The sequence below is a fragment of the Odocoileus virginianus genome, chromosome 13 (assembly GCF_023699985.2).
Source record: "Odocoileus virginianus isolate 20LAN1187 ecotype Illinois chromosome 13, Ovbor_1.2, whole genome shotgun sequence".
NCBI lineage: Eukaryota > Metazoa > Chordata > Mammalia > Artiodactyla > Cervidae > Odocoileus > Odocoileus virginianus.
The window spans coordinates 8,695,048-8,722,668 of NC_069686.1; the positions used below are offsets into that span (position 1 = coordinate 8,695,048).

Here is a 27,621-nt window from a genome sequence, read left to right on the forward strand (position 1 = left end):
CTACTTTTTAAGAATCCTGCTGAGATACCTTGTTTTCATTAAACCCCAGTTATTGTTTAGTAGAAGGTAATTTATGGAAAGTCTCTAAGAAACTATGAAAGTTTGTTACTTGCCAAGATAATGGGTCTGGGGGGAAAAAAGGGAGAGAAAAGTGAAGTTGAACCTTGGAATTTCAGCCTTAAAAATAAAACAAAGAAACTTCAAGACTTCTTGGGCAGGTCAGTTCTATCAGATTTTTCTTACTGCACCCTCCTTCAAATTAACCACTGCTGAGCTACTATAGAGAATGAGATAGAGCTTTACCAGGGTGAGGACTATCTCTGGAAAACCAAGCAGGTATAGACTTCGAAGCCTGCTCTTACATTTCAATCTGCATGAAATACTGTCCATTTTTTTCTGAGTGTTGACAGGAATCTGATATGATGTGTATGTTCAGGCCCTCAGTCATGTCTGTCTCTTTGCTGCCCTATGGACTGTAGCCTACCAGGATCCTCTATCCATGGGATTCTCCAAGCAAGAATACTGAAGTGGGTTGCCAAGCCCTCTGCCAGAGGATCTTGTTGACCCAGGGATGGAGCCTGCATTTCTTGCATCTCCTGCATTGGCAGGTGGATATTTTACCACTGAGCATCAGGGAAGTGCAATGCAGGACATTAGGGGCAGATAAAAATCCTATTTAGGAAAAAGTCTAGGACAACCAAGAATAGCAACTCAACACTGTCCTTAGGGGAGAACTTGGAAATGCCAACTCCACAAGACAGAACCTATGACAAAAACCCTCGAGGGTGGGACCATGGTCTTCACTCAATACCACAACTACCAAGAAACCAGGTGTTCTAATCTCTGGGTTTCTCCAGTGTTCTCTGGCCCATCTGCATTTTTTCCAAAGACTGTGGATCACCAAACAGAAAAAAAGTGACACAAGACACTTTTGTGATCAGTAATACACCTTAACTCCATAATCATATCCCAAGAAGGCAGAATGCCCAAAATAGTTGTATTAAACACATGGTCCTTAGGAGAAGGAAGAAAAAAAGTCAGGTAGATATCACACTTCAGCTTAAAATCCAGTTCTGCTCAAATGACGTCACTTGAAATGTCCTTGATGGAGATCCGGGTTGGTCCCTTCTTCAAAGCTGGGTGCCTAGAGCAATGAGTCTTTATTCCCAATAATACTAATGCAGGATTATTTGCACAGTGTTTTCCTTGGAGGTCAGAAATGTTTCTTACCAGGACCCATAGGCATGCCAGTCATGAGCATGGAGTTCATGTTTATCTGTCCCGCAGAACCACTGCTGCCATTCATATGCACCGAACTATAAGCTGCATGATTCCCCTGGTGGGCAAACTGCTGCTGGGAAAAGGAGTTGTTTCAGGCCAGAGTTCCTGATGGGCAGCCCTTCTCTTCTGAGGAGATGGGTGCAATCTGGGTGCTGCATCATGGGATTCTGGGAGACTTGACTTAATTATTTAAGCATGTTAATCACATTTTTAACCATGCTCATTTCCAGATTAGCCTTTGTTTTGAGGTAAATTGGAATCTTTGTGGGGTTAAAGGAAAGAACTAAGAATTATATTTTCTCAAGAAATTGATGTGTTTAATCACCATATTAGAGATGCTTTGTGAAGAAATTTTGATCTTCCAGAAAGATCAAGATCTAGAAATCATGTTCAGACACAGAGAACACAGATTTGATACAGGTCTAGTGCTGTGGATTGATTGACATTAAATAGACTAACTAAGGGTTGAAAACTCAACATTCAAAACACTAAGATCATGGTATCTGGTCCCATTATTTCATGGCAAATAGATGGGGAAAAAATGGAAACAGTGACAGACTTCATTTTCTTGGGCTCCAAAATCACTGCTGACAGTGACTGCAGCCATGAAATTAAAAGACACTTGCTCCTTGGAAAGCTATGACAAACCTAGACAGCATATTAAGAAGCAGAGCATCACTTTGTCAACAAGGGTCCATATAGTCAAAGCTATGGTTTTTCCAGTAGTCTCTTAGGGATGTGAGAGTTGGACCACAAAGAAGACTGAGCACAAAAGAATTGATACTTTCCAATAGTGGTTCTGGAGAAGACTCTTGAGAGTCCCTTGGCCTGCAGGGAGATAGAACAAATCAATCCTAAAGGAAATCAACCTCGAATATTCATTGGAAGGACTGTTGCTGAAGCTGAAGTTCCAGTACTTGGCCACCTGATGGAAAGAGCCCACTCATTGGAAAAGACGCTGAGTCTGGGGAAGGTTGAAGGCGAAAGGAGAAGGAGCAGTAGAGGATGAGATGGTTAGACAACATTACTGACTCAGTGGGTCTGGATTTGAGCAAACTCGGGGAGATAGTGGCATTCAGAGGAGCCTGGTGGGCTACAGCCCTTTGGGTTGCAAACAGTCGGACACAACATAACTGAACAACAACAACAAAGGCTGGTACTTGCCAGGCACTCACTGTAACCTAGTTTGGCAGGGATTCAAAAGAGTTAGACAAGGACCTTTATTGATTTTGTGAATCATTCCAGATGAAGAGCTTCCTGACAGCTCATTATTGTCTCAGAAGACCATTTAATTTTATCTGAAATACTTGCTTAAACTCTGTAGCAGTGCATCTTAATACACATGGGGGTGCACTGACCTCAATCGAGTTGGAGGAATTTGCAGAAAAGCACCTAATGTGAGGTGTCACTCAAGTATCTAACAATTCTCTAGTCAGAAAATCTAGACCACTGAGAATTCCCTAAAAACTAGTCATGGGGAAAATTGGCCTAAGGCAGTTTTCTTATTGTTTAGCATGTCACTTCATGTTTGAAATCAGGAATCTGTCTTACTGAATTGCTTGCCTTGTTTGCCTCAATTAAGAGCAATGGACTTAGAAACAAAAATATGTGTCTATGACTGTGTAGTATGAGTATGGAACAGGATCAAAGCTTGGTCTGTATTTTGAATAACAAAAAAATGCATCCAGGTGAGGATAGCAACTATTCATGGGGTTCTCAAGGCAAGAATACTGAAGTGGTTTGCCATTCCCTTCTCCAGTGGACCATGTTTTGTCAGAACTCTCCACCATGAGCTGTGCATCTTGGAAGGCCCTAGATAATGGCTCATAGTTTCACTGAGTTAGATATACTGATCCATGTGATTAGTTTGGTTAGTTTTCTGTGATTGTGGTTTTCAGATTGAAGGCAAGAGGAGAAGGGGATGACAGAGGATGAGATGGTTGGATGGCATCACCGACTTGATGGACATGAGCTTGAAGAAGCTTTGGGAGTTGGTGATGGATAGGGAGGCCTGCATGCTGCAGTCCATGGGGTCACAGAGTCAGACACGACGGAGCAACTGAACTGAACTGAGGGTAGCAATGCTGCTGTGTGTATCTGCTAGGAAGGTGCAGTTTCCTCAAATAGTTGCTATTTGGAGCATCTCTTATAGGGCCATTAAAAATTTTTTTTTCACGTATACTATAGGAATTCATGAGAGTTATGTCTTTATTAGTTCTGAAAGAAATTAAGAAAGAAAGAGAGAAAAGAAATAGAAAGGAAGGGAAGGGAGAGAGGAAATATTTTATAGTTTTATGTTCCTTCTTCCATTCTAGATTTAGTTGCATTTTTCATTGTTTTATGTGTTGAGGGTGTTGGGATAAATGGTACAATAACTTGTAATACTTTTGTTAAAATATACTTTTCAAAAAGGTAAAATCATGAGTGATGCAAATACAAATTAAATATCTACCAATTTTTCCCTTAAATCAATAATGAGGAGATCAGTAAGATGTTATGACTTGTTCAAAAGACATTTAAGAAGGTGTACATAGACAATGTTCTGATAAGATTTCTGAGGTAGACGCACAGCAGGCTAATGCTTACAAACAGGTCTTAAACCTGTGAAGTTGTTTGTTCCACTGATGATAAAACTATTGTTCACTTCTACAATAGATTTCTACAAGGCAGAGATCTGTAAGTACAATGAACAAATAACTTCATTAAATCTGAATCCTTTAATCAATAGCAAGCTAAACTACCTGCATTCGTCTTGATAACTCTTGATTGGATTTGTCCAAACTGAGAGAGAAGACATGTTACCCACCTTTCTGCCTTATGTCCAAATCTCAGAAAAGATTTTTGACACTTTCTGGTTACTGTGTATTCAGATGTATGACTTGTCTGCCTTTGGGTCTACTCCTAGTTCTATCCCTGCTCTGCTCTGTATCATCACAGCTGAATTTCCTAGCCTCCTTTGTCAGCTGGTATCTGGCTGAATTTAGCCAAAGGCAGACACTGAGGAGGTTGAAGGATAAATGAGGAAGAAAAGAGAAGCCATTGTATTTCTCCTTCCTTCTCTGGCCTTAAGGAAGCCTTCCTTGTATCAGTTGCATCTTTTCTGTAATTCTAGATGCCCCTCCTGTGCTCCTTTTTTCTACAGGAGCTCCCAAAACAGCAAGGATCTGGAGACCTTGTCTTTTCCCCTTGATTCCTAAAGTCTCCAGTAGTTGCTTATTTAGAGGAATCTACACAATTTTCCTGGTTGTCTTATGATCTTCCATCCTCCCAGTAATCAATTTTCAGAATTAAATTTTCAGTTTTAAATGTTCACAGCTGTTATGTTTCCTGGGTAGAACATGACTAATTCATTCTAGAATATTTTACTTTTTATTCCTATTGTTCAGTTCAGTTACTGAGTCATCTCCAACTATTTGTGACCCCATGGACTGCAGCACACCAGGCTTCCCTGTCCATCACCATCTCCCTGAGCTTGCTCAAACTCATGTCCATCAAGTCGGTGATTCCATCCAACCATCTCATCCTCTGTCATCCCCTTCTCCTCCCGCCTTCAATCTTTCCCAGCATCATGGTCTTTTCAAATGAGTCAGTTCTTCACATCAAGTGGCCAAAGTATTGGAGTTTCAGCTTCAGCATCAGTCCTTCCAATGAATATTCAGGACTGATTTCCTTCAGGATTGACTGGTTTGACTCCTTGCAGTCCAAGGGACTCTCAAGAGTCTTCTCCACACCACAGTTCAAAAGCATCAATTCTTTGGTGCTCAACTTTCTTTATGATGCAACTCTCACATCCTACATGACTACTGGAAAAACCATAGCTTTGACTAGATGGGCATTTGTCAGTCAAGTAATGTCTCTGTTTTTAACTGGCTGTCTTAGCTTTTCTTCCAAGGAGCAAGTGTCTTTTAATTTCATGGTTGCAGTCACCATCTAGCAGTGATTTTGGAGCCCAAGAAAATAAAGTCTGTCACTGTTTCCATTGTATCCCCATCTATTCACATGAAATGATGGGACCAGATGCTATGATCTTCATTTTTTGAGTGTTGAATTTTAAGCCAACTTTTTCACCTCATTTTTCACTTTCATCAAGAGGCTCTTTAGCTCCCTCTTCACTTTCTGCCATAAGGTGGTACCATCTGCATATCCGAGGTTATTGATATTTCTCCCTGCAATCTTGATTCCAGTTTGTGCTTCATCCAGTCTGACATTTCACATGATGTTCTCTGCATATAAGTTAAATAAGCAAGGTGCAATATACAGCCTTCACATACTCCTTTCCCAATTTGGAACCAGTCCATTGTTCTATGTCTGGTTCTAATTGTTGCTTCTTGACCTTCATACCAATTTCTCAGGAGGCAGGTAACGTGGTTTGGTATTCCCATCTTTTAAAGGATTTTCCACAGTTTCTTTTCATCCACAGTAAAAGGCTTTAGTGTAGTCAATGAAGTAGAAGTAGATGTTTTTATGGAATTTTCTTCCTTTTTCTATGATCCAACAGATGTTGGCAATTTGATCTCTGGTTCCTCTGCCTTTTCTAAATTCAGCTTGAACATCTGGAAGTTCTCAGTTCACGTGCTATTGAATCCTGGCTGGAGAATTTTGAGCATTACTTTGCTAGCATGTGAGATGAGTGCAATTGTGCGGTAGTTTGAGCATTCTTTGGGATTGCCTTTCTTTGGGATTGGAATGAAAACTGACCTTTTCCAGTCCTGTAGTCACTGCTGAGTTTTCCAAATTTGCTGGCATATTGAGTGCAGCACTTTCACAGCATCATCTTTCAGGAATTGAAATAGTTCAGTTGGATTCCATTACCTCAACTAGCTTTGTTCATAGTGATGCTTCCTAAGGCCCACTTGACTTTGCACTCCAGGACGCCTGGCTCTAGGTGAGTGATCACACCATTGTGGTGATCTGGGTCATTTTTTGTATAGTTCTTCTGTGCGTTCTTGCCACCTCTTCTTAATATCTTCTGCTTCTGTTTGGTCCATACCGTTTCTGTCCTTTATTGAGACCATCTTTGCATGAAATGTTCGCTTAGTATCTCTCGTTTTAATGAAGAGATCTCTAGTTTTTCCCATTTATTGTTTTCCTCTATTTCTTTGAATTGATCACTTAGGAAAGCTTTCTTATCTCTCCTTGCTGTTCTTTGGAACTCTGCATTCAGATGGATATATTTTTCCTTTTCTCTAACTTTTGCTTCTCTTCTTTTCTCAGCTATTTGTAAGGCCTCCTCAGACAATCATCTTGTCTTTTTGCATTTCTTTTTCTTGGGGATGGTTTTGATCATCGCTTCCTATCCATCCTCTATCCATGGGATTCTCCTAGCAAGAATAGTCAAGTGCATTGCCATTTCCTTCTCCAGAGGATCTTCCCGACTGTGGGATCAAACACTTATCTTGTATTTGAGGCAGATTCTTTACCACTGAGGCCAGCAGGTAATGTTCCTATTGTTAAGCTGTACTAAATTTGGGACTCAGTAGTTTAAACTAGTGATGATGCATTCTCAAAACTGATTCTGTCAATGTCAATGTAGTGTTCCTGAGATCTCAGAAGGAAAGAATTATTTTCAGTGATCCTGAGAGATTATATATATGAAAGTTACATTTCTGTGGAGGCAAGGAAGATTCTGCAAAATCAAAGAGGAATTTTTGTCTTCCAATTTTAGTAGTGTCTTGAAATCCAGAGTATTCATACATAATATGGAGGTGGGTGAGATCGGCAGGGAGAAGGGAAGGAGAGTCATAAGTGACAGGAAAAGAGGGAGGGAAAGAGGGAGGAATTTGGGGAGGGATAGGGAGAGAAAATGATTCAAATTAGGATAAAATGATTTTATCTAATACATACAGCAACCTTTGCAGTAAAAGCCATCTTCTCGATCAATTTGTTGAAAGTCAGTTTGGTCACTTATTATTAACATGTCACCAATTTCATCCCAATGAAGGATTGCTCTTTCAAGACACTCTGCTTTAATTGACCCCAGTTTTCCTATCTCTGGGTGATAAGATTAACAGGAGAGCTTCTCTATTTCTCTGCTTGCTGGTAGGATTTTAACTGTATTTTCCATGGAAATATTTCTGCTTCTTAGGTTTTCTGATGTTTATGATTTATTGAAACTGGAAAAAAAATCCATGTTGACTTTTCTCTCCATAGTTTCATATTTTTGCAGGCATATTTCTTTAAAGATCTATTTTAATATGATTTCCCTTCTCTGGTAGTGTATTTTTGAAGCATTTTGGTACAAGTACTGCATTAATTAGGAATAAATGTCCTAAACACACTTTTAAACATTCCTTTGCTATTTTTGGTGGAACTGATGCTAAAGTTGCTTTGCCCAGCCAGTATAGTTGTAGACTTTGCTGGTTTCCCATCCCTTATTGCTTTAGGAGTACCGTGGATTTATCATGTTTCCATGCTCAACCTCTTGTCTACTAACTTTGTTGTTGTTCAGTCACTAATTGTGTCCAGCTCTTTGTGATCCCATGGACTGCAGCACACGAGGCTTCTCTGTCCTTCACTAGCTCCCAGAGTTTGCTCAAACTCACGTCCGTTGAGTCAGTGATGCCATCTAATCACTTCATCATTTTTTGCTCCTTCTCCTCCTGCCCTTGAACTTTCCCAGCATCAAGTTGTACTAACTTTAATTCTCCACATCTTCATCTGACTTTTGTAGCACTGCTTACTATGCTTTTCCCCTTTGTCTGATTTTGCAAAAATATGTAATAAATTCAGCCATCATAGTTTACTCTACTCTCATATTTTATACTATTTCCCCATATTTCCCTTTCTGTTTTTCACATATTTCCTTTTCTGTGTCTACCTCAAATCTGAATTGTATGTGCCTGTTTTCAGTCAGTTTAGTCCATGAGCCTAGAACATGTGATGAACAGGTGTATATTTAATTATTATGTATTGTTTTCTTTCCTTTGGCTTCACTGTGTGTCTAAAAGAGGCTAGAACACCTGGGCTTCAATATAATCATCAAATCATGATTGAGATGTTTTGTTATTTTGTACCCTTTTAAAGTCTTTGCTTGCAATTCAGGATGAATTTTGATGTCTTGCTATTTTTCAGTCATTTAAATTTGTCGTGGCCAGTGATTCCAAAAGTACTGAATAATGAACTTGACTTCTAAGTTAAATGTGAGCAATTATTGTTTTGTGAACAATATATCAGATGTTATACTTTAATAGGGGATTATTTCATTACAACTCTTTTTATTATTATTAAAAAAAGCAATCAATTTCCCAGAATTAAATAATCTCAATGATTTAGTTCATTTTAGCTATTTTTTCTTTAGCATATTTCCAAATAATATGCCTTTATATTTTTTGATTTATCAATTTCAGACTTTACCAACTGACATCTGTAATGTTAATAGAGGAAATTTCTATTGTATGTTAATTTCAACTTCCCTAGCCTCATTTTCTCAAAAGAGTTTTATTATATCTTATCTTGTTTTAAAATCATTGCTGTTTATAGCAGTGTGGTTTGTAAGTATTATTCACTTCTCAATCAAGTAGAGTCAATCAAATGACTTATATCTTGTATAATTTTTTTCTTTCTCCTTGATTTCATAAGCAGTGTATTTTTATAATTTTATGCTCAACTGATCTGTCAGAACAAAGTTCCAAACATCCCATCAGTTTCTTTGTTCATCAGTTCCATTTTTACCCCCAGAGACTTCCCTCCTACTTCCTTTCTTCCGTACTCCTACTTCAATCTGGACTAGTTAATTCCTAGGATGCACACATTATCTCCTTTGGAGACTTCTCATTTTCACTTCCCTGTATTAAAGTTCCTGCTATGTTCTTGTTTTGGTCAAATGCATCTCCCAGTTGCTTATTGAAATAGAATGCATAGAAAGTCAGATTTTTACAGTCATTGAATATCTGAAAATGCCTTTATTCTTTCTTCAAGCTTGATTGATAGTTTTACTGAGTATAGAATTGCAGGTTGACCTCAGGACCAGCTACATAATATACAGGGCCCAGTGCAAGTTGAAAGTGTGGGACTTCTTGTTCAAAAATGATTAAGAATTTCAAAATAGTGACAGTAAAGTGCTAAACCAAGGGTTGGGGGGGGAGATTCTCCTAATTGCAAGGTCCACTATGACTCTGAGGTTGGATGCTCATGAAACTGACCCTAGTGGTTAGTTGGACCCTTACAAAATAGAGATGTTTAGTTCTAGAAATTGTCCTTTTGTTTTGAGAATTTCCTCCATTCCTGGTGTCTATAATTTTGCTAATTAGATATTAGATCTCCAAAACCAGCATTCTAATTTTCTTATCATTATTATTCTATTATTCATTTTGCTGTCTTTATGTCTACTTCATGGGTTATTAGACATTATCCTCTACCTCTTCTGTTGACATTTTTATGTAAATCATCAGTTTCAGTTTCTAAGAGCTTTTTAATCACTATTTATTCTATTTTTAAAAAGTCACAGCATATTCTTCTCTCATGGATGAATCTCTTCACTATTTTTCTCAGTTTTTGTAAAATAAAGTATAGTTGATTCATAATGCTGTATTAATTTCAGGTATACCACACAATGAGTCAATAATTTCATAGATTATACACCATCTAAAGTTATTATAAAATAGTTTGTTCTCTCTATTAATGAGTCTGTTTATGTTTTGTTATATTCATTCATTTATTTTTTAGATTTCACATATAAATGAAACAGTGTTTGTCCTTCTCTGTTCAACTTATTTCGCTAAACATAATACCCTACAGGTTCATTCATGTTGTTGCAAATGACAAAATTTCATTCTTTCTCCATGGCTGAGTAATATTCCATTATATATAAGTGTGTGTGTTTGTGTGTGTGTGTGTGTGTGTGTGTGTGTGTACACCACATTTTCTTTATCCATTCATCTGTTAATGGATACTTAACTTACTTTCATGTCTTGGCTATTATAAATAATGCTGTGATAAACATTAGTGTGTATATATGTTTTCAAATTTGTGTTTTCATTTTATTTAGATAAATAGCCAGAAACCTCCATACTCTTTTCCATAGTGACTGTACAAATTATATTCCCATCATCAGTGAACTAGGGTTCTCTTTCTCCACATTCTTGCCAGTGTTCATTATTTGTTGTCTTTTTTATGGCAGCCATCTAACAGGTATGAAGTAAGATATTGTGGTCAGTTTTTGATTGGAGTTTTTTGTTTTCCCTTCATCTTGATATTATATCTGTTTCTTGTAAGTTTCTTTATTTTATTTAGATATATCAATGTCTTTCATGTTTGGGGTTTTTCTTCAAGGCTTGCTCATTGATAACAGGCCATTAATATTGTAGAATGGGTCTGAAAAGTGATTAGAATCTCTTTGTCATAGGTGGTGCTTGTCACCTTCTGGGCTTCACTGAAAGTTGGAGGGAGAACAAGGACAAACTTTTGTTTCCAAAGTTTTATTTGTCTGGGACTTTTCCGTCTCTCCTGTGGTTAATCCCACAATCTCCATTCTGTAAATAGGTGGGAGAAAGGAACCTGAGGTATCATCACTCAATATGCTGACTTTTATTTAATTTCCCTGTTTCCAATCTGGCAATCTTGTCTCTTTTCCAGGTTTGCTACAGGAGTAGGTAAGGATAATCTCCTGCTACTTGGGGTGGAGAAAGGAATCGAAGCTGTGAAAAGATTTTCACCATTTTTTTTTTAGCATGAAGACAGATCCTTGGATTACAAGATCTTTGCTATCCCTATTTTCTCAGCTATTCTGAGCTTCTCTGGACATTAGTCATCTTGCTTCTCTCAGTGATCACCCATCAAAAGCTCTTTGCCTTGTTTGTCTTTCTTGGTATCTGCTGAATCAGTTACCATATTTCACTATTTTTCCAGAAACTGTATTATAAGCTTTTCTTTGCTCTATTATCTTCTGTTCTTTCTCCTTCTATCTCTTTTATGTTTTCAGTCTGTTTATGTTATGTTAATGATGTTTCAGGGGTGAACAGTAATAAAGGCATTTTTTAGTCCTTCAGGCTCCACTGCAAACCACAGTTCTTCTCTTGTCTATTTCTTTCCTTTAAATTAGAAAAATGATATCACACATTCTCTGACCCAGCTAGCATCAGCCAACCCCCATAAACACTCCTTTCCAGAATCAGGCTCCTCCTGTGTGAGGGTGGCAATTTAGTCCCACGGTTCTCCTGCCTCTCCTATGGAGCATCTGGTCCTCAGCATTATGTGCAGTTTCCCTGGGCAGAGCTCACTCTAAAGCTGATCACTACAGAAAGCTGGAAGTAGCCCTCTATTTAGGGTGTTGCTTCTCTCCAGGAATACCAGGAAAAAGTGAATGTAAGTTGAGTGAGCCCCCACTGACTTTAAAGCCCTAGCCCTACAGTCTTTACAACACCACAGTAGAACTATATTGAACGTCTCTGGTATGAGAAGATGGTGCTGTAGGGAGTGTCGTAGAAGTTAGGTAAAGAAGATTGACATAGTAAAAACATAATTTGAGGAGTAACTAATAAAAAGAATATTTAAAGTTGTTACACCCATGTAGGGAACTACCAGGGTAATGCAATACCTCTGGGCTGATAACATTAGGCTCCAAGGGATGTGTTATACTTGAAAAGAGAACGAGAGAGAGATTGAGAGGGGACTGGGAGAGGGTTGTCTGACAAATGACCTTCTGTGGTGGGTGCCTCTCCAGGGAGGAGAGAAGAATAACAGGGCCTTCACGCCTCCCTTCCTCCTGTTTCCTGAAACCAGATCCAAGGTCTGCTGAGGTCTCTGCATTCTCCCCCTCAGGGCCAGGAGCAGGGCAGAGCCCAACAGATGGATCTGAAGGGGCAAGTGAAAGACATTTAACACAGAGGGGCCACGTGAGCTCAGAGCTAAGCATGTGTCTTCCAAGGTCCAAGAGAATGACGTAAAATGTTAACTGCCCTTCAGTGGGTCTGCTGTGTGTACACCCTATCTCTAACCTTTCTTCCCTGGTTTAAATAAATACTTAGTCGTAGGTGAGAGTCACTACTTTTTCTTCATCAGAACAGATAGATTTAAATATATATATAAAATATAAATATATTTATCTACTTAATATATAAATATATTTACTATATAAAAATGGAGTTTACAAATATTTTATATTTTTACAAATATATATTTTAAATGTGTATTTATATAGTCAAATATTTAAATATATTTAAATACATGTGTATTTACATATGTATTTACTATACATAGTTCTTTAAGTATGTGATTTTAAAGAAAATCCTTGAGTTGATATAGCCTGTAGTATTTCAGAGGTGTGACAGTAACCAGGTATAAATGATTGGTTCTCCCTTTAAAGTTAATATGGTCTTATTGTTCTTTGCCTCTAAGGAGGAACAAAATTGATCTTGAAAGCATTTCTAACTATTCCAGTGTTTGTATCTCTGTACTTAAAAGGAATACTTTAAAATGTTGGGAACTATGCAGTGCCCATTTCTGTAATAAAAAGTACTCTCTTGAAGTAAAGTGTTAAATAGTTAACCCAAAATGTGATTTGGAAGAAAAGGAAGAAAAATTATATATTTCTTTGCACTCAAAAATTCATTTTTCCATTCTATGTTCTCCACTTCAGTGGGGTCATTTTGCTTCTTTAAACGTAGAATGTAAATATATTTTAAAGGCCAATAATGTTTGCCATACAATTGTTCCCATTTTTTCAGTGATGCCAATTGTTTTGGGAGTTATTTATTCTATAAAATAAAGATATCAAGGGATTTTACAACAGTAACATTGGCCTTTGTGGGAAAAAAAGTTTCTTAAAAAGACTTTCAATTTATAAGCCTTGCTTTTTCGACTAAGGTTAGACTTTAATTTCCTAAGCATTGACCTGCAGAATAGACAAGAAAACTTCACTAAATAATGGCTTCTTGTCATCATTTTTTAATCATGTTACAATTAGAGGCAAGCAGGACTTACTGAAAATGACATAGCAGCTTCTAGTTCTGGCAGTCCCAGTTTGTATGTCTTTGTGCACTTCTGTGTGTGGCCATATTTTAATGTTAATATCACTGTAGATGTTCCTTTAGCATTACCACTTCTGCTTCCTAGTGTGGCATTCTTACAACCACATCCTTCCCTCTTTTGTATTTCAATTATGTAAAAAATAGGGACACTGATAGAAGCATGATTATTTTCAATTCTTTTTTAAGTTAAAATTATTAACATACACATCATTCATGCTTTACAGCATTAGAGATATCCTGGGCATTTTTATCCTAGAATTAATGAAGACATGCATAGACACATGGGATTTTTCAGGATAATATCCTTATTATGTAAGTGGTTCTTTTGCAAGATAGGGTTTTATAGCAATATCTTAGAAGCTAAGTTTAGAGTCTATGAAGTACTTGATTCTGAAAGCTACATCATTTTACATTGCATATTTTTTCATTTGGAAAGTGGCAGTTCTATATTTGAATAAAAATACTCAAATCATTTTCTACAGCTCAGTACTCTTTGTTCAAAAGTAGAAATTGCTTTTTTTCTGTGACTGCTTGATTGGATCACAGATCTAATCAATTATTTTCAAAGATGGTTTCTATTTTCATTGCTGGCTTCTTTTAAGTGTTCTGATCCTTATAAGGTGAGGAAGTAGTCCCACCAAAAAGCTAAGAACATCAAAACCTGTTCAGTACATAATACTCAGGCTGATTTTAAAAGTCTCATGAATTATCAAAGATTAGTGCCTTTCTTAAAAAAAAAAAAAAAAAGATTAGTGCCTTTCTTTTTGGAGAAAAACCATGAGCAGTTTAATGCTGCTATAGAGTGTTTCCGTGTCTTTGATATTATATATTAAAAATTTAAGTATTTTAATGGAATTGATTAAAAGTACAGACATGTAACAGAAGCATCTATTTTGCACATATCCATTTTATATCTCAAATTACATATTTCATTTTATAATTTATAATTTGATAAGTATGAACATATGTATGCACCTATGAAACCATCACCACAATCAAGAAAATTAACATTTCCATTACCATCAAAATTTCTTCCAGCTCCTTTGTAATCTTTCCCTTCCTCTCTTCCTTCATCTCTACCTCCTAATTCCCGGGCAACCTCTGATCTGCTTCCTGTCTCAATAAGAACAGATTGCATTTAAAAATTTTATACAAATTCATATATATCCTATCTCACTCACCATAGTTATTGTTCAGTCACGTCATTGTGTGTATCAACAGTTTATTCATTATATTGCTAAGTAAAACTTCTTTGGATGGATATGGCCCAGTTTGTTTTCTCTTTACTTGTGGATGAACATTTGGTTTGCTTCCAGTTTGGGTCTGTTACAAATAAAGCTGCTATGAACATTTATGTCCAAGTATTTGTAAGGACATATATTTATTCTTCTCTCCACCAAAGAATAGAACAGTTGAGTCAGATACATGTTTAACTTTTTGGGCAATTGTTTTCCAAATTGATTCCACTTATTTACATTACCAGAAGCTGTGTGTGGTAGTTTAAATTGCTTCACATCTTTGCAAGTATTTGGTATGATCAGTTATTTTAATTTTAGTCATTCTAAAAAGTATTTGATTATATTTCCTTGTTATTTTATTTGAATTTTTCGGGTGACCACTGATTTTGAGCATCTTTTCATATTTGCCATGAATATATCATTTTTGGTGATATGAAAAAATCATTAGCAGATTTTGTATTGGATTATTTATCTTATTATTTAGATTTGCAAGTTCTTAACATGTTTTTTGAAAATCCTTTATCAGATATATGATGTACAAATATTTTCTCCTAGTCTGTGATTGGAAGTTCTTAATATTGGTTAAAGTTCAACTCATTATTTCATTGCAGGCGTTGTATGTACGACATCTTTGGCTTAACCAAGATCACAAACATTTTCTCTTATGTTTTCTTCTACGTTTATAGTTTTAGGATATACATTTAGATCTGCAATGCAGGGATGAAACAAAGTTCCTTTTACACATGGATATTTCTAGTTATCCAGTATAACTTGTTGTGAAGGTTATCCTTTTTCCTCTAAATTATCTTTGTGTCTTTTCCCAAAATAAATTAACTATATATTTGTGGGTCTATTTTTAACTTTATAAATCTATTGATTTACCTATTGTATTTTCTTGGTGCTAATAATGCAGTGTATTGTGCCATTTATACTGTACTGACTACTGTAGCTTTAGAATGTCTTGAAGGCTTATGTCTTGAAGTAGTGTAAATTCCCCAACTTTGTTCTTTTTGTTAAATTTGACTATTCTAGCTCCTTGATTCAATGTGAATTTCAGAATCAACATGTCAATATATATAATAACAAGAGAGCCCACTGGAATATTTACTGGGTTTACACTGAATCTATAAATAAATTTTTGGAGAAATGACATGAAAACAATATAAAGTCTTTCAATCCATAAGCATGGGTATATCTTTCCATTTATTTAGATCTACTATTTTTCCTTTCAGTGATGTTCTATAGTTTTCAGTGTATAGGGCTTGCACATACTTTGTCAGATTTATAACTAGGAATTTTGCATTTTCAGAACTATTGTAAATAGTATTGTTTTATATTTTAATTTCAGATTGTTCATTATTATTCTATAGCATGATATTAATTTTTGTATCTTTTTATATTGTAAACTTGTTAAAATCATTTATAACATTTTATCACTTCTAGTAACTCTTTGGTATATTTCCTCAGATTTGCTACTTAGACAATCACATTGTCTGTGAACAAAGACAGTTTTATTTCTTTCTTTCCAATATGAATACCTTTTATTCTTGCCTTGTGGCTTTGGCTAAAAGATCCAGTGCAATTATGAATATCTGTGGTGAGAGTAGAATCTTGTTCCTGATTTTGGAAGGAAAACCTTGAGTCATTTAGCATTATTTATGACATTAACTAGATTTTTTTAGACTTTTTCAGGTGAGGCAGCTCCCTCTAATCCCTAAAGTGCTAAGGATACATGAGTGGTATATTTTTAAGCTGTTTCAAAGTATGAAACTCTTTCTTTTACTTTCTACATAAAAGGAAATTTTACTAAGTACAATGTGTTTGGATTATAGAATTACAAAAATCCCCTAAAACTCTATGTGTTGCTCCATTATTATCATATTCCATATTTTACACAAGCCTCAGAGCCAGGCTTAATTTTTCTAAGTAACCTGTTTTAGTCATTGATATTTATTTTGTTTTGCTTTGCTGACTCTGGACAAATAAGACATTTATTGACACATGGAATTTATTTTGCAATGTTGTTGTTTGCTAAAATTTTATCATACAAAAATATGTGATACAAAAAGTAATTGTAGTTGCCTGAATAAGAAGTTTTAAGCTAGGTATGGCTCTTTTCCATGGAGAAATAAAGTTTCTTATGGATGAAGAAATGCAAAATACCACTGCTGAAATTTGTAACTTGTCTTGATACCCTAAACCGTGGTATTGGAAATCATCCAAAGTAAGTTTTCAGAGAATCTGTTATACTATCTTTAAGGCAGTGCCTAAAAGTAGATGTATTCTATTTTCTCTGAAATACCTTTTCTCAAGAAATTAAATTCTGCCTGCTGACAGGAAAATGGGTGAATTGTATTCACAATGCTTGTTTATAGTGTATAGTGACTAAAGAACATGTCTTCTTTTTCTTTTTAGTAAAGGGAAGTATCTTTAGAAACACTTGGTTTATAGTTAGTGCATAGAAATTTCTACAAGTGTTAGAAAATTATTGAGATAATTTGTACTATTTCACTCCCTGAGATATCTATTTCTGCCTAAAAAATTATTTCAAAATGTAGTGTCTTAAAACAACAGTATTAATTACATCACAGTTTCTGAGTCAGAGATCCAGAAATGCTTTAAAATTTCTCAAACAGTTGTGATACATGATTCTATGGGCAAAAACATGAGAAAACATTTTGTAGTTTTGCCTTGACTGAAAAATCATTGCAATAAAACCACTAAGCTTGTATACATATGTTTTTTCTCATCTTAATTATATTTTCTTGAATCTTTTGCCTTTTATTTTTGTTTCTACTGCTATAAACAGTGAATAATTGATACAATAGTGGTCAAAAGAGTACCTGTTACGTATTTCTTATTGCCAACTCTGAAGAAGCACAACCACCATAGAATAAATTCTAGTATTAAAAATACTTTTATGAAAATAACCTATATTGTTTGAATTTTCAGAAAAAGTGTGTTTGAAATATGGTACATAAACCTGCAACCTATAGTCTTAATATTATTGAGAGGTGAATATAATTTCTGATAGTTGTTTAAGTAATAAAGATTGATCTTAATTATACCTCAAATATACCTGGACATATTGCTAATTAATAACCTGGAAAGATAAGTTGAAAGTTTAACCCAATTTGTATATTTAATATTGACTCTTTCCCTTATAGTCATGATAAATCTCTTTCTTTTTCTTTTTTTGGCTCCTTTTTGAAATAGACTAAGATGCTTAGTGAAGCAGCTGGAAAAAGGTGACGTTAATGTCGTCGACTTAAAGAAGAATATTGAATATGCAGCATCTGTGTTGGAAGCAGTTTATATTGATGAAACAAGGTAAGTTTTAACCTCCTTGCCCTTTTAACTTTTTTGCTTGTCTCCTTTTTCCCCCTGTTTTCTTGACCCTGCTTTCATATCTTGGCTAAGAAACCAAAATCAAAATCTTATTAAAACTTAAAATGTTCTTCTTGATGTAGCCGTATTAAGAACTATGATTCTTTCTTCCAAAAAATACACATTTTAATCTAAATGCTTGAATAATACAAAACAGTCAATCAATAAAGTAATAAGCAAATTAAAGTCTCCTCTCCCCCTGCTCTCACAGTCCTTAGGCCCAGAGTTTTAAATGTCAGAGACAGATGTAAGCTTATGCTGATTTTCACTGATATAAGTTTCCCTATTATCTCAAGATTTCAGAGTTCCTTCTGAGAAAACAGGTGTCACATGTCCATATCATGAGAGGTATCTATCAGACACTGTATAAGGGCTTGCTAAGTGCGGTTCCCCATGTGTATTTGATAATCATCTAAACTCCATCATCCAGCCTGATAATTATTAATACCAGAGTGGTAAGGAGATTCAGAAATGGGAATTCATTTGAAGAATATTATTACCTTAGTCCTATGGTGCTCAATCAGGCCATTTGCTTTCAAGGTGTCATTGGGCGATTTCTGGAGACACTCTTGGTTTGGCTGATGGGAGCTAGCTACTGTTTTAACAGGTGGAAGTCAAGGGTGCCACTAAACATCATAATATGCACAGGAAAATCCCCCACAAAAAAGAATTATCTAGCCCCAGATGTTAATACCATAGAGGTTAAGAAACCTTCGCCTAAAGGAGAATTGTTGAGGGATCCTGTTGAAAGAGAATGTACTTCCAGATGTTGGTACAGAAAAGGTACTGAGTTTTTCAAAGTCAAGAGGCAGGTGGAGGAGAGGTCTTTTGAAGGCATTGTCCAACAGATACAGATTTCAGAGGGTAAAAAACAGACTTTGTGGGCTGATTGTTGATATAGAAGACAGAGTAGGAATCAAAAATTCAGCATAAATATCAAAGAACAAGGTACCCAGTTGGTGTAGGGTGCTGTCTCTGAAGGAAGCACGGAAACTCCTCAGGAGAGAAAAAGTAATCAGCATTTGGGTATGTGTCATGCAGATGACAGCAAACCCACCAGTCTTGTAAGACCCTTTGACCCCTGTCTACCCCACCACATTGCTGAACAAGAAGAAGCCGCACGGTGAGTGGGACAGGGGACCAAACACGGAGGCTGAATCCATCACACGTGTCTCCTCTGGTCAGGCCTGAGCGTGGGGCAGGTGACAAGTGTTAAATCAGATGTGACATTGAGGTGTACTGGACTCACACACACACACACACACACATGTTATTTAGTAGGTAATAAATTCACAAATCAAAAATCAAAACAATATAAAATGGTACCTTATGAAAGTCTTTATCCACCTGTTTCCTAGTCAAGTTCCCTAACTCATAAATTTCTTATGAGTATTTTCAGTGATTTCTTACAAATTTTTATTTCATATTTTCCCCTCTGGCTCTCATAGAAGATAACATACTATTCATAACTTTCATTTTGATTTTTCCACTCAACAAGGAAACTTGGTCTTCCCATATCATATACCAACATTTAAATTTTAGGCCATAGGAATTTTTACTGGTAACTGATTAAAAAGGGTGTGGTGAAGACCAGGCTACACAGTGATTGTTTTTCTCTAGAACAGAACTCCTCTGTTAAAGCACAGTGTGAAGTCATAAATTAAGAGTAAAAAATCATAGGCACACTTTTAGAATGATTTTTAGTTAGCTATCACTGAATGTATATAAATGTATATGATTCTTATACATGAACAGAGATTCAATGGGTAAATTTTTTTAAAAATCAAATATTTTTCCTATAATTTCCTTGCCTTCTTTTTTGTGTGTGCTTTTTCTTGTTTACAAGTTGACTGAACTTAATTTAAAATTTCTTCAATCTGTCCTGGACATTTCATTTTTTATACTTATTTATAAAACTTATGAAATTTTGCCTTTAATAATTATTTGGAAATTTACACTATTTATCTTGTAATGACATAATACCATCCATTTTGACAAAATATTATGTGCTTTATTTATTAATTTTTCCTTTATATTTCCTTTCCTAGAAAATTATGATTTCATAGATATTTTTAACTTAGTTCCCCAGGATCCTTAATTCATTTAAACATATGTTATATTTCAAAGTATAGTTCCTTTTCACTTGAAACTTGCTCTTTTGTGGGAAGAAAAAAATGCTTCACTACTTCAGGATACAAATGTGGGTTTTTTTTTTCATCTTTACAATACAACAAAACATCCCAGCTCTTAACAACACATTATTTCCAAATGCTTACTCAAATGACACAAAACCTCTCACTCTTTTATTTTAATGCTTCAATAGCATCATGAATTTTAAATTAGATTAATAATAACATCCCACATATGTACCATCTTCCAAGAATTCTTAGTTTCATTAACTTATAGTAATCTCACCACAGTCCTGTGTAGTTGGCAGGGTGATCATTACTTTCTGTATTTTACTAGTGAAAGAACCAAATCTCCTGAAGTAAACTGGTTTGCCAAAGGCCACAAACCTAGACTTTGACAAAATTGGGACTAGTAAGTAACATATGACATCTTTCTTAGTGCTAATCCCTCTGTAACTGGCAGAGTATTGTTATCAAGCAAGGTTCAATGAACCCTGAAAGATTTAGATGACAATGTGTAAAATATTCTGATAGTTAGATTGTAAAATCTAGAAAAATAGTACCTAACATTTATTACTAATAGCCTATTATTATAGCTATATGACAAGATCTCTTCTAAGCATTTTAATGTACTATTTCATTTAATAATCATAGGAATTCTAATGAGATTAAAACATATTATTACCATTTTACATATGAGCAAAGAGAGTCACAGGAAAGTTAGATGGCTTATGCAAGATACACAGAGGATAATTTAAAGAGTAGAGTTAGGTCTTGGCGCCTGACTCTAAAGGCTGGGTTTAAGCATAATTCTCATCTGCATCCTTTTATTCACATCTGACAAAAAGGTGATTTTAGAGACTTCCTGGAGTTTTGATGAAAGCTCACATAATATCAGGATTGTCAGGCCCATTGGTTGGTTGACTGTGGTTACATCTTTTCTCAACTCTGCCTTAAACATTGTTTGCTTGAAATTGCCTATAGATAGAGTATTTATGGAATGCAAAAGTAGGAAGTCAAGAAACACCTGGAGTAACAGGCAAATTTGGCCTTGGAGTACAGAGTGAAGCAAGGCAAAGGCTAATAGAGTTTTGCCAAGAGAAGACACAGGTCATAGCAAACACCCTCTTCCAACAACACAAGAGAAGACTCTACACATGGATATCACCAGATGGTCATCACTGAAATCAGATTGATTCTATTCTTTGCAGCCAAAGATGGAGAAGCTCTATACAGTCAGCAAAAACAAGACTGGGAGCTGACTGTGGCTCAAATCATGAACTCCTTATTGCTAAATTCAGACTTAAACTGAAGAAAGTAGGGATAACCACTAGACCATTCAGGTATGACCTAAATCAAATCCCTTATGACTATACAGTGGAAGTGAGAAATAGATTTAAGGGACTAGATCTGATAGACAGAGTGCCTGATGAACTATGGACGGAGGTTCATGACATTGTACAGGGGACAGGGAGCAAGACCATCCCCATGAAAAAGAAATGCAAAAAGGCAAAATGGTTGTCTGAGGTGCCTTACAAATAGCTGTGAAAAGAAGGAAATTGAAAAGCAAAGGAGAAAAGGAAAGGTATATCCATTTGAAAGCAGAGTTCCAAAGAATAGCAAGGAGAGATAAGAAAGCCTTCCTCAGCCATCAATGCAAAGAAATAGAGGACAACAATAGAATGGGAAAGACTAGAGATCTCTTCAAGAAAATTAGAGATACCAAAGGAACATTTCATGCAAAGATGGGCTCCATAAAGGACAGAAATGGCATGGACCTAACAGAAGCAGAAGATATTAAAAAGAGCTGGCAAGAATACACAGAAGAACTGTACAAAAAAGATCTTCATGACCCAGATAATCACGATGGTGTGATCACTCACCTAGAGCCAGACATCCTGGAATGTGAAGTCAAGTGGGCCTTAGAAAGCATCACTACAAACAAAGCTAGTGGAGGTGATGGAATTCCAATTGAGCTATTTCAAATCCTGAAAGATGATTCTGTGAAAGTGCTGCACTCAATAAGCCAGCAAATTTGGAAAACTCAGCAGTGGCCACAGGACTGGAAAAAGTCAGCTTTCATTCCAATCCCAAAGAAAGGCAATCTCAAAGAATGCTCAAATTAGCACACAATTGTACTCATCTCACACGCTAGTAAAATAATGCTCAAAATTCTCCAAGCCAGGCTTCAGCAATACATGAACCGTGAACTTCCAGATGTTCAAGCTGGTTTTAGAAAAGGCAGAGGAAACAGAGATCAAATTGCCAACATCTGCTCGATCATCGAAAAAGCAAGCGAGTTCCAGAAAAACATCTATTTCTGCTTTATTGACTATGCCAAAGCCTTTGACTGTGTGGATTACAATAAACTGTGGAAAATTCTGAAAGAAATGGGCATACCAGACCACCTGACCCACCTCTTGAGAAACCTGTATGCAGGTCAGGAAGCACCAGTTAGAACTGGACATGGAACAACAGACTGGTTCCAAATAGGAAAAGGAGTAGGTCAAGGCTGTATAGTGTCACCCTGCTTATTTAACTTCTATGCAGAGTACATCATGAGAAATGCTGGGCTGGAAGAAGCACAAGCTGAAATCAAGACTGCCAGGAGAAATATCAATAACCTCAGATATGCAGACAACACTACCCTTATGGCAGAGAGTGAAAAGGAACTAAAAAAGCCTCTTGATGAAAGTGAAAGAGGAGAGTGAAAAAGTTGGCTTAAAACTCAACATTCAGAAAACAAAGATCATGGCATCTGGTCCTATCACTTCATGGGAAATAGATGGGGAGACAGTGGATACAGTGTCAGATATTTTGGGGGGCTCCAAAATCACTGCAGATGGTGATTGCAGCTATGAAATTAAAAGACGCTTACTCCTTGGAAGGAAAGTTATGACCCACCTAGACAGCATATTAAAAAACAAAGACATTACTTTGCCAGCAAAGGTCCATCTAGTCAAGGCTATGGTTTTTCCAGTGGTCATGTATGGATGTGAGAGTTGGACTGTGAAGAAAGTTGAGCGCTGAAAAATTGATGCTTTTGAACTGTGCTGTTGGAGAAGACTTGAGAGTCCCTTGGACTGCAAGGAGATCCAACCAGTGAATCCTAAAGGAGATCAGTCCTGGGTGTTCATTGGAAGCACTGATGCTGAAGCTGAAGATCCAATACTTTGGCCACTTGATGCAAAGAGTTGACTCATTTGAAAAGACCCTGATGCTAGGCTGGATTGTGGGCAGGAGGAGAAGGGGATGACATAGGATGAGATGCTGGATGGCATCACCGACTTGATGGACATGAGTTTGAGTAAACTCCAGGAGTTGGTGATGGACAGGGAGGCCTGGCATGCTGTGATTCATGGGGTTGCAAAGAGTCAGACACGACTGAGCAACTGAACTGAACTGAACTGAAGAGTATTTATACTACAAAAATTGGCAAATGATACAAATCAGGATTTTTTTTTTTCCTGGTGAATATGTGGTTAACTATTTGTCATCATGCTACTGCTTAGACCCAACATTATTTTGTACATATCTTCTAAAACTAGTTTGATGATTAAAATATCAGCTCAAGAAATTTTAGAGGAAAAATACTTGAAATGGTTTGATTTCCTATAGACTTAGTAAGACACAGGGCTTCCCTGATAGCTCAATTGGTAAAGAATCCGCCTGCTCTGCAGGACACCTTGGTTTGATTCCTGGTTGGGAAGATGACCTGGAGAAAGGATAGGCTAACCAATCCAGTATTTTGGGGCTTCCCTTGTGGCTCAGCTGGTAAAGAGTCCACCTGAAATGTTGGAGACCTGGGTTAATCCCTGGATTGGGAAGTTCCGCTGGAGAAGTAATGACTACCCACTCCAGTATTCTTGCATGGAGAATTCCATGTGTATAGTCCATGGGGTCTCAAAGAGTCAGACACAACTAACTTTCTCACTTAGTAAGACACAGCATCAAGCTGAGATACTTTTTTTGCCATGTGTATATAATTTTTAAAACTGCATTTGCCTTAGGGATATTAGTAAAACAGAGATAATTGAGTAAGCATTTAGTTTCTTTTAAACTTTAAAAATACTGATGACTTCTGAGATTTTTTATTAGAAAATTCTCTTTCTAGAAAAAAATGTTTCAGTAAGTATTCAAGAGAGGCATTTGGAGCGGGCTGGACTTCAAAAAAAGATTAAAACATGATAAAGCAGGATAGAATAGAAATTGTGAATTGGTTTAATTCTCCCCTATACACACACACACATACACATATACATACATATCTTTTCCCACTAAGTTTTAACAACTGCAGGATTTCAGTTAAGATAAATCAAAGCACAAAATCTCTCTTGAAATATGAGTAGAAAAAATAAAAAACAATTTCTTATAGAATTAGAATTCTGACTTTCTTTCAGGAATTATAGCACAACTCCCTAATGAATATGACTGTTGGTTTTTTGACAAAACACTTTCAAATGCAAATATCAGCATTTTATGAGTCCTGCTTTCAGATGTATCACTAGATGCTTTTGTTTTTCAAAGCCACACAGATAAAATCGAGAAACATGTGACCTACAAAAAGCTTCTGTTTGATTGTCCTTATTTAGATTTGGATATTGCCAGGAAAAGTAGCATCCTTGACCTCAAATAATTTGCTATTCATGAGGGTAGGCAGCTGGCTGGGAGATACACTTTAAATGATGGAAATTATGCTTATTAATATTGCCCTGCAATACAATTTGAGGAGGGCATGGCAACCCACTCCAGTATTCTTGCCTGGAGAATCCCAAGGACAGAGGAGCCTGACAGGTTACAATCCATGGTTGCAAAGAGTTGGGCATGACTGAAGTGACTTAGCACATACACACAACACAATTTATAACTTTATTTTCTTGATATGAATTAATCTTAGTCTTACAATTACCACTGTTTGATTACAGACTCCAAATTCAGAAAGAGTGGGTTGATCAAAGTTGGAATGCTCCACTCAATTCTTAAGAGTTAAGCAAATGACTTAACTTCTATATTTCCTAGCTTTATCTTTGTAGATTAACAATAATGACAGTGCTAATTGCACAGTTTTGCCTTGAGGATTAAGTGTAACACCATATCTGACAGAATAAAAGTTAAATTATAGAGTAAACTTTAAATTGGGACTTCATAAAAGTTAAATTGGAACTTCCCTGTAGCTCACACGGTAAAGAATCTGCCTGTAAGGCAGGAGATCTGGGTTCGATCCCTGGGTTGGGAAGATCCTCTGGAGAAGGGAATGGCAATCCACTCCAGTATTCTTGCCTGGAGAATACCATGGACAGAGGAACCTGGCAGGCTACAGTCCACGGGGTCGCAAAGAGTCTGACACCCTTGAGTGACTTACACTACTAAAAGTTAAATAATAACAACTTTTTGTTGTACTAATAAATGCAGAGACTTCTGGGTACATAGCACAGTAAGATATATTATTTATTTTTAAAAATCAAATAATTTATTGAGAGCAATTTTTGATCCTGAGAAATGAAGTCAGGTGGGCTTAAGTTACCAGGAAAAGAGAACAGAGTGCAAACTGATGGAAACAGACCTTAATAAGATACCCATCTTGATTTTTTGAAAAATCTTTAATTGACTCATCTAAATGTCCTTAATTTTGAGAGATTGTCTGAGTGAGACTGCATGGTTATCAATCAGTAATTCAAGAAGTTAGTCTGCTAGAAATGGACTGAAATCCAGGGCACCTTGAAGTCTAAGTCCCTTGAAATCATCATGTACTGGAATTTACTAAGGAATGTTCACTCATAACACAAATATCTATTGAATATGTGAAGTGAATACCAGACACATCGCTCATCAGAATCCAGAGTACAACTGTGCGGATAGCTGGTCATTAGAAATGAGTCAAGAACTGGGAAGATAAATAGAGGAACGAGGACTAATACGGTGAACATGAAACAGGGATGTTTGGAATGACAGAAAAACCAAGCACACTGAAAGATTACAAGAGGAAACACGTTTAGCAGCAGTAAATCATAACAAGAACATGGATATAAAATGGGATAGAAGGTGTAGAGTTAAGATTCAAAACCAGGTATGGTTGGAATTACTTAATATTAATAAATCTAGCTCCCCAGCAAAACTCCCTGTGCCTGTTCTCAAAGACATGGCTTCTAACAGAAGGAATTACGGTTAAAAAAAGGGGAGTCTGGAATGTGCTAGATATATGGACACGAGAGCTCAGAAATATGGTGCCAGTTAGATGTGAATTTAGGGATTATAATCCAGGAGTCTCAGGTTGGTTTCTTTTTTTTTTTCCTATAATCAGAATTCCTATGCTAATTCAATATGTGATGTGGGAACACACCATTTAAAGTTAGGAATGGAGCAACTTCAGAGGACACTCAGGAAATACAGACATAAAAGAAAGCATATCTGGAGAGTCTGGAGTAGCAAAGCCAGGGTTGCTAAAAAGGGTAAATCAATATGCCACAGAAGAACCGCTGAATGCAGTTAGGAGAGTCTTGATGCCTCTGAAATGGAGCTTCACAAAGAGAAAAGGCCACCAGTCAGATTACGGTAATACGAGGAATTGAAGTGGAATGTCTCTAGAAGAAAAAAGCGTAAATTATTTTTCAAGAATTTCCTAGCCCGTAGGAAAAAGCAGTGATTTAACAGTCTATTTAATAGGAATGAATTTTTTTCATGCTTTTTTTAGAACAGAAACCTTCCATGACCCTTAAGATAAAAAAGAGATTGAGATTAAAGAGAAAGAGTAACTATGGAAAGATTAGGTCAGGAAGTTATTCTTTGTAAATTAGTGTAGCCACAGTGAAAAACAGTATGGAGATTCCTCAGAAAATCAAAAATAGAATTACTATATGATCCAGGAACCCCACCCTGGGCATATATCCAGATAAAACTATAACTCAAAAAGATGTAGGCACCCTTGTGTTAGCAGATATAAGTGCTTATATATAGAATGCATGAAACAAGGTCTTACTGCATAGCATGGAGAACTATATTCATTATCCTATGATAAACTATAATGAAAAAGAATATTTTAAAAGTGTGCTGTTGTTTAGTCGCTAAGTCATGTCCAAATCTTTTGCGACCCCATGGACTCTTGCCCACCAGACTCCTCTGTCCATAGCACTTCCCAAGCAAGAATACTGGAGTGGTTTGTCATGCCCTTCTCTAGGGGATTTTCCTGACCCAAGGATCAAACCCATGCCTCCTGCATTGGCAGGCGGATTCCTTACCGCTGAACCACCAAGGAAGCCTCCAGAAAAATGTACTGAGTCACTGCTGTATTTGTTGTTGTCGTCCGGTTGCTCAGTTGTGTCTGACTCTTTGCAACCCCATGGACTGCAGCACGCTAGTCTTCCCTGTCCTTCACCATCTCCCTGTCCTTTACCATCTCCTGGAGCTTGCTCCAACTCATGTCCATTGAGTCAGTGTATAGTAGTCATTAACACAACATTGTAAATCAACTGTACTTCAGTAAAAAAGTAGTCTTAAGTTATCTTGGAAAGGAGACAAATAGCCAAGCATAGGTGGAAAATGAAGGTGAAGATGGAGCTAACTATAGCACATATCTAAGGATCTTCAAATAAGCAAAATGTGCATAGCACAATACAATCAAAG

The 27,621-nt window shown here is 36.5% G+C and overlaps 1 protein-coding gene across 7 annotated transcripts in view; it reads left to right on the forward strand.

Moving 5' to 3' along the window:
- PDE1A (phosphodiesterase 1A) overlaps positions 1-27,621 on the forward strand; it is a 378,552-nt gene that overhangs the window by 241,690 nt on the left and 109,241 nt on the right. For all 7 annotated transcript variants that reach the window (XM_020888672.2, XM_070475918.1, XM_020888668.2 and 4 more), the window contains one exon: positions 17,702-17,815. In XM_020888672.2, coding sequence (XP_020744331.1) covers positions 17,702-17,815 — 114 coding nt within the window. The remainder of the gene's footprint in view (positions 1-17,701; positions 17,816-27,621) is intronic.